General features: G+C 32.9%; 3 protein-coding genes across 4 annotated transcripts; 1 reads left to right on the top strand and 2 right to left on the bottom strand.

Moving 5' to 3' along the window:
• The first annotated feature begins 2,499 nt into the window (after nucleotides 1-2,499).
• On the top strand, nucleotides 2,500-10,133 carry LOC122632514. Its single transcript, XM_043819379.1, has 7 exons — nucleotides 2,500-2,657; nucleotides 8,291-8,367; nucleotides 8,482-8,682; nucleotides 9,242-9,450; nucleotides 9,516-9,656; nucleotides 9,730-9,826; nucleotides 9,888-10,133. Exons 1-7 carry the CDS (start codon nucleotides 2,635-2,637, stop codon nucleotides 9,998-10,000), a joined length of 861 nt encoding a protein of 286 aa, XP_043675314.1. The 5' UTR covers nucleotides 2,500-2,634; the 3' UTR covers nucleotides 10,001-10,133.
• Nucleotides 2,649-4,503, bottom strand: LOC122632508 (bromodomain-containing protein 4-like). The gene is made up of 2 exons (XM_043819369.1): nucleotides 3,190-4,503; nucleotides 2,649-3,105 (listed from the first exon to the last, which is right to left on the bottom strand). The coding sequence occupies exons 1-2, from the start codon at nucleotides 4,471-4,473 to the stop codon at nucleotides 2,827-2,829; spliced, it is 1,563 nt and encodes a 520-aa protein (XP_043675304.1). The 5' UTR covers nucleotides 4,474-4,503; the 3' UTR covers nucleotides 2,649-2,826.
• LOC122632510 lies at nucleotides 5,522-7,484 on the bottom strand. Of its 2 annotated transcripts, none has more exons than XM_043819373.1 (2): nucleotides 6,990-7,484; nucleotides 5,522-6,870 (listed from the first exon to the last, which is right to left on the bottom strand). In XM_043819373.1, the coding sequence occupies exon 2, from the start codon at nucleotides 6,774-6,776 to the stop codon at nucleotides 5,688-5,690; it is 1,089 nt and encodes a 362-aa protein (XP_043675308.1). In that variant the 5' UTR covers nucleotides 6,777-6,870; nucleotides 6,990-7,484; the 3' UTR covers nucleotides 5,522-5,687. The 2 variants fall into 2 exon arrangements, with proteins under 2 accessions (XP_043675308.1, XP_043675307.1); XM_043819372.1 differs by having other exon boundaries at nucleotides 7,134-7,484.
• Nucleotides 10,134-10,306: the final 173 nt, after the last annotated feature.

Genomic DNA, 10,306 nt, shown 5'->3' with positions numbered 1-10,306 from the left:
CGAGTAAACGTCGGAGATCTCTCTTTCCAAACGTTTGAGATTAAAATATTAATATTTTCGGTAATTTTATAATTATTTAAACAAAATATAATGTATACCATGTACAGAAAACTAATATTTAAACAATCATACATTCGTTTAAACATTACATGACTTGAGACGCACATTAAATATAAAATAATTTTACTTTAACATTTCAATACGATTAAATTTTGGTCTCTGGGTCGTAGAATACATTTAATATAAACAAAACAAACCTTCTATTGACTTTGATATTTATCGATCCAGTCTTCCTTCGCATTTCGACGAGTAAACGTCGGAGATCTCTCTTTCCAAACGTTTGGGATTAAAATATTAATATTTTCGGTAATTTTATAATTATTTAAACAAAATATAATCTACACCATGTACAGAAAACTAATATTTAAACGATAATACATTCGTTTAAATATTAGACGACACTTGTTAAATACAAATTAATTTCAAAGTATTTTCTTTCAGACTTAAACCTTGAACTAGCGGTCGTTGGCTACGTGGAACATCAACAAAATCTAGGCTTGATCGACTTTGAGAGTTTCTGGATCAGACTTTCTTTGTATCCCGACGAGTAAACATTGAAAGTTTCTCAGAATGTCTTTCCTGCAAGTACCAACGAAAGCTTAAAGTAAGTATATTTCTCTATATCACATATTTCTTGAATAATTTATACAGTTTCTTATTATAACAGTGATACTAATTATTTTGTTTGTATCTTTTTGTTTCAGAACTTCATTGCAATCGCGCGTGTAGCAATAAAGTAATCGAATGTTTGTAGCACTAAAATAAAAATCAAAAATTCGCGAAGTAGAAGCAGTGTTTGATCGTTCGTGTTTCGCGATTTAAACCATAAGTGTTTTTGCATAGACTGCGCGCAATGCAGTCGTTAGAGTCAGTGTTTGTTCGTAAAGTTATTTGCTTTCTTAACAGTCGCACAGACTGTATTTATAATATATAATAGAATTTCGCGAAATAAATTCAGTGATCGTTCGTTAATAAATAACTACCGCGAATTAGAGTCAGTGCATCACCGAAGAGGATCTCGACCAACTTCGATGTCGACCTACCTCATTTTCAACCAGCTACGAATCATCCACCCACAATTTCGACCTAAATCGCGGACGAGTGTTTTGGAGCCATCGCAGAACTTCTTAAGTAGTGAGTAAATTTTTAAGTCCTTCTGCTTACTCAATCATGTCGAGAACAAAAGATCCCAATTGGCATGAGTGATTGGTTGTAATTAACTAGTAAAAAGGCATTGAATGACTACGAGTAAATTTCTTTGGAGGTTTACTCATAAATGGTTTCTTATTTTTTTCCTATGTTTTTTTCTTTATGCATTTCGTCTCTGACCTCACATTGCCACACATACACGAATAATTTCATATTTTATACGTTTTTATTATTAGAATTGTGTTTCATACATTTTTTCTCTTTTTACGAGAAAATAATATTTTTTTTTCTTTCACTTATCTTTCGAAAAACTTATCCAGATTTTTTTATTTTCTTCTACTTTTCTAAAGTTAAATTAAATTAAATTAAGAATTTTATTTTTCATATAAATAATATATATATGTACATATTCTCTTTTCTTTTCGTATTTCTTTTCTTTTCTTTTTTTTTTTGGTTGAAAAGAAATGATATTAGTTAGCAAATTGATGCGTTGATTCTATGGTCACATTGCCCACGATCAACAATTGAAGATCTGTTAAATAAATATTGTTGAAACAAATTTAAAACTTTTGAAAAGTTTATTAATGGTTATATAACTACAAAATAATAAAAATAATATCTAGAATTGGGAAAGATAAATTGTATGTTTCTATGGTAGGACATCATTGTAAATTTTTTAGAACCCGTAAAATATAACAATAAAACCGTATATTTTAAGCTGATAAGCGACTAAAAGTGTACAATATTTTTATAGCATAGGAAGCAGAAATTTATATAGTACTAGTTATTATATATATATATCAATTATATTTATTATTGTTTATGCATTTATATCGTAAAACAAATGCATACCGTACTGCGTGATATCAAACATAGATCATTACAAGACGCACGCCATCGTCAAAGAAGGATATAGATATGAGAAATTGAAAAGTGTAAATTCAAAGATTACTAATACTACCTATTCTAACTCACACTAATTCGATTGTTATGTTACGAGTAAGAAAGATATAATCTACACAAGCTTATGCACTGATATGATAGGTACGTGTTAGCGTAAACGAAATTAATTTTTTTATAATCATTGAAAATTCACCTTAACGATGCAGAAAACATCATCTTATCGCAGACAACGATATTATTTTTCTTTCGACCAATGAAATCTCAGATATATGTGTGCAAATACGACGCTTAATTAAAAATTAATATAAAATTAATTCAATAAAAACGCGCTATTAGGCATTCAATCGTAATATTTGGAACGCTTATTGAGATCGGATACGTTAAGAGAAATTCTTAACCTTATTTAAATCTATCTCGTGTTAAAGATATTTTAGCATACGAAATGTTTTGTTATTCGAATCGAAGGTAAAGCGCTTGTGAGTATGTTACAAATAAAGAAATCAAATCGTTGAAAAAAAAAGGATGGGTACACAGACTTCAAAGAGGTAACATCATGTTATTTATATTTTATTTATTTGTACATCTTATCGATCGTAATATTTCGAAAGATACAAGATAAACAATAAGAAAATAGAGAAGACATATGAGAATGAGACGTTTCAAAGTAATTTTAATGGATTATCCACTGAAAATGTTGAAAGCCGGTCCTTCGAATTAAGCGATATTCGTCGATGAAGTTTTCTCCTCGATTGTTTTCTCGTTTATCTTGGCATCCTTATCGTTTCTTGTGAATCTAGGTTTCAGAGTTTCGTTAAGCAATCCGCTCGTTTTCATCATGTTTTCTTCTTCTTTTCGATTTTCGAGAGTCGGGACAGCTTGACGGCCGATATCCATAAGTTGCATTCCTGTACTCATATCGTAGTACATATTTGGATTTTGATCATAGCTATAACGAGCCGAGCCGTCCATAGATTTATAGGTTTTCATATCAGACTGCAATAGTAAATTTATGAATTTAATTAAAATGAATTTCAATGCGTGTAATTTGGTGTTTAGTTGAAATAATCAGTTATTTACCATTTCTTCTGGTTGCATTCCGTCCTTATTTCTTGTCGTCTGCATAATGACCATTGGAAAGTTAGATGGGCGAGAAAGAGAAGCCACTTCCGAGGTATAGTGAGCGGGTGATGATACAGGAGCGGATGGTGCAGCAGGAGGATAGATGATCATTGGTATAATCTTCGTACCCTTGTCCTTAAAATGAGTCCTTAATGAGGAAGATGCATCTGGATGTGCTGGATGCGTTTGTTTGCAGCTGCATTCGGTGTGAAATGGTCCTGATTGTTGAAACGTTGATCCTGGTACTTGGATGACCGATTCGTAGTTCGCTCCGTAAGGAACCGATGGTACTTGAACAATACTAGCAGGAGGGCAATTTTCCTGTTGATTCGTTACTAAAACAGGATTTGGCACAACGACGACTTGTTCTTCATAGGGTTGACGAATCGGAGCCACTGGTACCACTTTGATAGTTTCGACAGGTCTTGGAGGTTGTACGACGACCTCTGAGTAAGGTTTTTGTTCCTCGTTATCCTTCTTGTCTTCGGTCATAACCGACACATGAACTTCCGATTTATGCGAGTGCTCGCCATGTTCTGGCTGAGCAGCTGGCTGAACGACTGGCTGAACGACTGGCAGAGGAGATGGCTGAGGAGCTGACTGAGGAGCTGGTTGAGATTCTGGCTGAGGTGCAGATTCGGAAGGTGGCAGGATAATTTTCTCAGAATAAACAGGTTCGGATAATTCTGATTCTGGCTTCGATGGCAGTGTGATGTGAAGAGATTGATGTGCTGGCTCGGATAATTGGGCAGATGGTTGCAAGAAATTAAGGGTTTGGATAGCCGGTGGATTATTGCCTTGAGGTTGTAGGAACTGTACGGCGTGCAGAGTCGGTGCTGGTTGAATGATGTTTAATGTTTGAGGTGGCTGAGATGGTGCATGGATAATATTCACGCTCTGAGGACTGTGAGGATGTGCTGGGACCGATTGAGGGGATGAATAAAGAGCTGGGCTGTCGGGAGTTTGTTGAACGCTTAATTGTGGAACGTTTCCTTCCTTGTTCTTGCAAGCACAAGGTATCTGTACAGGTTCGTTGCTTCCAGGTCGGATTTCCACGCAGAAAGTCGTAGTAGATTTCTTCGATCGATCCTTTTCATCGCCGATCTCTTCGATCTTCGGAACCTCCTTTACCAGTTTCGTATTATCGACCAAAGATTTCTTCTCAGAAATTTTTGATACTGGTCCAGCTACAGCCAAAGCTAGGACCAGCATCAAAAGGAACTGCACGATCGTAAGACGCATGATTCTTTTTTTCAAACTGTTGTTAAGAGATCGAACTAAAGAACCGAAGTGAAGACGAACGATTCGATCCAGGTTTTTAAAGAAATCACTGCCACACATATTTTGCCATCTCATGCGAAATATTGGTATGCAAGTTTGCACAATCGCATACGCATCGAAAATACACAATGTCATATCGATGACGTCTGGCTTCACTTTTCATTAGGTTAATCGTGCCAATTTCGAAATTGCTGCACATGGCGATCGCGAAATGCGTAAATCAAATAATATTTAAAATGCGTGAGCTAAATAATATTTGGCATTTTGTTCTTGCGTAAATAACAACGATGCGAATTTTGCATTTATATTACGAAATCTCTTCCTTACGCATAATGCGAAAAAAAATTTCTTTTTGCAATACGATAACACATTATTTTATATATTGTATCTGAATATTTGAAAGCAAATATTTCAAGCAATTATTTGCAGCTATATTTTTATATTTATAAATTATCTATTCCCTAATATACCGAATATATATGCATAATTAAGAAGCAGACGTTTGAAACCTATGAAATATTTTTAATTTTGAGTTTTGAGATTAATTTTATACATTGGATTGAACTAAGAATTTAATAACAAAATTTCTTCAGAATATTTCATTTCCATCTTAAACGATGTATATATTTACACTTAACATGTTTTCTTCATTTCTTTAATAAGAATCTCTGCCCTCTTGATAAATCTTGTATAAAAGTAAATGTCGATAAGTACAAACGTCTTATTCTAAAATGTCCGTATATTCTCAACTTAAAAGCTATCTTCCTTTTCCTGGATTCTCTCAATCGTAATCGAAAGTTTTTATTTTATAGGGAGCAATAGAGATAAATTGTTTGAAGTGATACATAAAAGAAAAATGAAAGATATTCTGTTTCAAAAATACGGCTTATGTAAAGAGAAAACTTTTATATTTGAAAAAAAAAAGAAAAACAAAGGTTTTATGTGTAACATATTTTTATTTTTATCAATTTTCAAATTTTATTATATTATAAAATACATAAAGTGATATTCGAAGTTTCAATATACATAACTTTCGGCGTATTCATAGGAGAATTTATAAGTACGATACTTTCTATTATATATATTCTATATACATACATCTTTACTATCGAGTAAGCAAAAGAAAATAAGAGAGCATAGAAAATGTTGAGCACAAAGGAATCGTATTATCATCATTAATTCTCTGTCATCATCGAACTCTCTGTAGATTCGCTCATAGTAATTGGTTCTGTTGGTTCAGTAGGAGGATTTTCAATATCATCTAAAATATCGGGGTCAAACTTTAAAAAAGTTCCCTTGGTAGCATTATGTTCCATGTTGAACATATTTAATCCTTCCATGGGAAATAACTTTTCTTTCTCGTTATTAGTAATGTCATGTTGGCCGAAAAAAGAGCCATCTCTCGTAGATTCTTTCGCTTTATAATCTTTATTGGGTGTTAGACTCTCTGATGATTTATCCCGATGAAACTGCCAAAACGAGGCAACTTCTTTATAATCGGGAAACAGCTGATCTCTATCGATAAATCGTACAGTTTTAGGGATATTAGATTTCTTTAACAAATCATAATAATTATTATGTTTGTTTTGTTCTTTTAGAAACAGCTTAGACCTATCGACGAATGGCATGGAATCGATAATTTTATCTTCCGAAGGATTGTGTCTAAAAAAAGAATTCGAATCTACGTAAGAAACCGATTCATCGATCTCCTCTAAACTCTCAGGAGGAATTCTCGATTCTCTAAATACATCAGCGGAATCAGATTTCTCGAAGATCGATGTATCATCCTCGAGTTCGAACGAATTTTCATTTTGATCGGCACGATAAACGACTAGAAATTTTTTCGAGGGCTGATAATCCTTGGTATTTTCTTGCGGTAATGATTGAACCTTTCGATAAAGAATTTCATTCATTCGATTCGATCGATCGACCTTGTACTCTTGATTGTTCTCGACATTCCTTATCGAGTGATCACCAAATTCATGAAACTTTTGAGGCCGATAGTTTCGACTCAGTAATCTATTATTATTGTCAGAGTTTGTCATTAACATAAAAGGATGTTGGTTTAACGTTCCTTCTTGGCTTAATGAAGCGGTGGAAGTCTTAGAAGCCAAATAAGGATCGAACCTTTGTGATTCTCGATCTTCAAAGGAATCTTCATGTTGGTACGGATTTCCCGTTCCGGATATTGCGACGTCTGTGGGATCGTCACCTCCGTTTCTCGATGGGTGTTCGTATTTGTTGAGAGAATAAGACGTTGACATTGGGCTTGAAGGAACCCATTCGTTGTAGGATTTTTCAGCGAAATCAAGATATTCCCTGTTGTTTGATACTTCCTCGTAGTTTTGTCTTGGATACCTAAAAAAAAAGCCATGAATCCTAATTACTTACGTTTATTCGTCGATTGTTAATCAGATTATCATTTTTCCTCTTGCTTTTGAAAAAAGATTAAAAAATTTATTTTTTCATTAGGCAACCTTTTTTATATTTTACTATGAAGCCTCTTATAGGAGATACGACAAGATGTCAGACTAAATGGGTCTCTCGTTGTTTAATCTCTAAATTTGGCGAACGTTTTTGTTTTTCTTTTTATCCTGTCTTTTTATCATTAAGCCTCTTACCAGGGAGATGACAAGGTGTCTGCCCAGTCTCGATTACACGAGGTACAGGAAGCATGTTTTGGAAATCTCGTTCTTGCGTTATTCCAATAATAATTCTGCGATCCACGAACTACATCTGCAAACACGCAAAAGAAAATGGTTCTAACAGAGATGGCAATAATCCTCGTCATATTACTTACTTATGTACCAGTGCTGAATGATTCTCGCGTTTTTATAAGCTCGTCTTCGAACGATCGTATTTGAGATTGTTATGATTCCAATGAAAAATATTTTCTTTCCTCATCTCTCTTTCCTGTTTCTGTTCTTCTCATTTTTCGAGATCATTGTGCAATATTATTGATCGTAAGAGTTATTTTATTTATATTTTTCTCTTTTTATACTTCCGTGATAGTGATCGGAAGTGAATTTCTTTTTTATATTTCCGTGATAATAATTATAATTGGAATTAAATGAAACAGGAAGCATAATTGATCGTACTGCTTCTTCGTATAGTATATCGTACACATAATTGACAGTATGATATGGCGCTTATTAAATCTCTATTTACCGGTGTCCGATGGATATTCATTGTTTATCGAAGGAATTCAAACGATATGTATTTATTCGATTCTACGAAAGCATTAAAAATATTTTATATGACTAGGAAATTCAGTGCATATATATATATATAAATAACAATAATGGTATTATTAGTGGTTCACATTTTCATTACATTCATAAATCTCTGAAGAAGGTATTTGAATGGTTAACAATAGAAACATTAAAAAATGCAATTAGTGCATCGAGCGATTCTTTATCATATCCATGTCGCGTATCTATTATAGCCGCTCGATCCTACGTGTCAAGGATAATTATTCACGAATTCGCGATATTACGCGTATTGTTCGAAATAGTGCTAAACCGCAATACAGCATATAGCTAATCTGTTTCCCGATTAGATTATCAAAACGTATGCCTCATGAATATGTGATAAGCCCGTCGAACGATATCTCTGGTTCGTTTCGCAAAAAAAAATCGGACATTTTATGATCGATATAATTATCGTATAGAAAAAAAAAGAAAGAAAGAAAAAAGAAAAATAAAATTGATATATTTTGTTACATATACTTTATTTATATATTTTATTATTTATTTATATTAATTGTTTATTAAAACAGGCAGGATGCAGGCGATGAAATAATATCGAAAAAATCTCTCTTGGTGGTCAAAGAAATCATTCATTTTCTGAAAGAACGTAAGTTTCGTATAACGTCGATCGTTCGTTTTTTGAATAACATTATAAATAACATATATAAAATACACTTAAATGATAAGTATAAATAACAAAATAAAAAAAATAATCTTTAAGACGCACGAGAGGAAGGCCTATTTCGTAGAGCAGGACGCCGTAAGCTCAGACATCGAATCTTGAATTCGTTAAAAAAGGGAGAAAAGCCACAATTCGAGCTTGGCGATGATGTTGCTCTGGAATGCGCTGCTGCTTTGCAACTTTTTTTAAGTCGTCTGAAAAAACCCGTCATGCCGCAACATGTTCAAGAATTAATTTTGGGTTATTAGAAAATTACGTTATCAAAATGTTTTTAACACTCTCTTTTTTTGGAGTTTCTTAGCTTGAGTGTAATTCTTTTCTTTGTTTGAATCGTAATTTATTTATTTATTCCATCTATTATCTCGATCTTCTTTTTAATCGATCTTTATAACGATCAAAAAATTCAACGTTTAACTTCTTTGTTTCTTTATTTTCTTTTTCTTTCTTTCTTTCTTCCTTTTTTTTTTTTTTTTTTTTTTTTTTTTACTAGAAAAATGTACTTTATACTACAACATCTCGTAAGTACAAATGTATAATATAAATGATAAAAAATATTACGATGAACCAGCATCTGTAAAATTCTTACGAAATGATTGAAACTCGTCGTTCTAAATACTTCGACTCTTCACATGCCATATTTCGAAAAGTAAAACGTTATTGCGTATTATTTTGCAGTCAGCAAAAATAAAATGAAAGAGAAATACGTAAATGTTGTAATCGTGTCATTTCGTAATGAGTTTGTTAACATTGTAGAAACATATAATGCGATGCGAATAAGGAATATTATTATTTCAATTAGCTGATAATCCTGGAGTAACGGCAGGAGTAGTCGCACGCGACGCCCTTGGTTTAATAAGACAAGATGTCAGTGGTCGTCATAGCGAACTTCTGACTGATCTTCTAGATTTAATTAGACATTTGACACTTTCTGGACCGCCTTCCGAACGAACAGAATTACAAGGATCTCCTTTACCTATAGCTCTTTTACCCGTGTTTTTCACGTTAAAAGTAAGATCCTCGAAACAAAGATCTTTTAAAATACATCCTCGTAAACGAGTTTATAATTTATAAAGCCAGCCGATCTAACAAAATGGAAACAAGTTGCCGCACGATTCAACGAGTTAATTACCGAAGCACCGAAACAATTACGAACTAATGAAAATCGTCGCTTTGAATCAATGACTACATCAAGATTCAATGAAAATGATCAAAATGTAATGAGAACATATTGAATTCTGCATTGTTAACAATATCTATTATAAATTCTTACGTACTTTATTAATTTAGGAGATTCTACAAGAAACTGAATTAGAGGAATCAACAAGATTCGGTGAACTACCTATGCTATATCCTTTTATTAGACTCGCAGATAATTATAATCGATGTATGTTAAGCGACTAAAAGTTATACAACGATTGTTCTTCGTTAATTCAATCTGTTTTCAGGCCATGCCGGAGAAATGGCACATATCCTTGCAACACCTTTACATTGGCCTCCTGCTGATAGATTGCATCCGTTTATATCACAAAGCGGTCAACAAATTAGGAGCAACGTGTGAATCTTCTTATCAGTTATTTATTTTAATCAACATTGCTATAAATATACATTAACTAATTGTCTATAATTTTCATGGGCACATAAGGAACAGGCTAACAAAAAATTCAGTCAATATGTGTTTAGTGCAAAATAATTCATACAAATTTTTTATACAATATATATATATATATATAATTATTAATATACTTCTCTTTCGATAAAGAAATTTATTTTCTTTTTTCTTTTTTTATTAAATGTCTTGATTCCATTTAAAGGACCATAGGACGCAACAGATTGAAATAGTAGAGTACTATTTACCGACATAAAA

Source organism: Vespula pensylvanica, chromosome 10 (genome assembly GCF_014466175.1).
Source record: "Vespula pensylvanica isolate Volc-1 chromosome 10, ASM1446617v1, whole genome shotgun sequence".
In the NCBI taxonomy this organism is placed as follows: domain Eukaryota; kingdom Metazoa; phylum Arthropoda; class Insecta; order Hymenoptera; family Vespidae; genus Vespula; species Vespula pensylvanica.
Note: the sequence above shows the minus strand (reverse complement) of the source record. Positions and strands in the feature narration are given on the sequence as shown.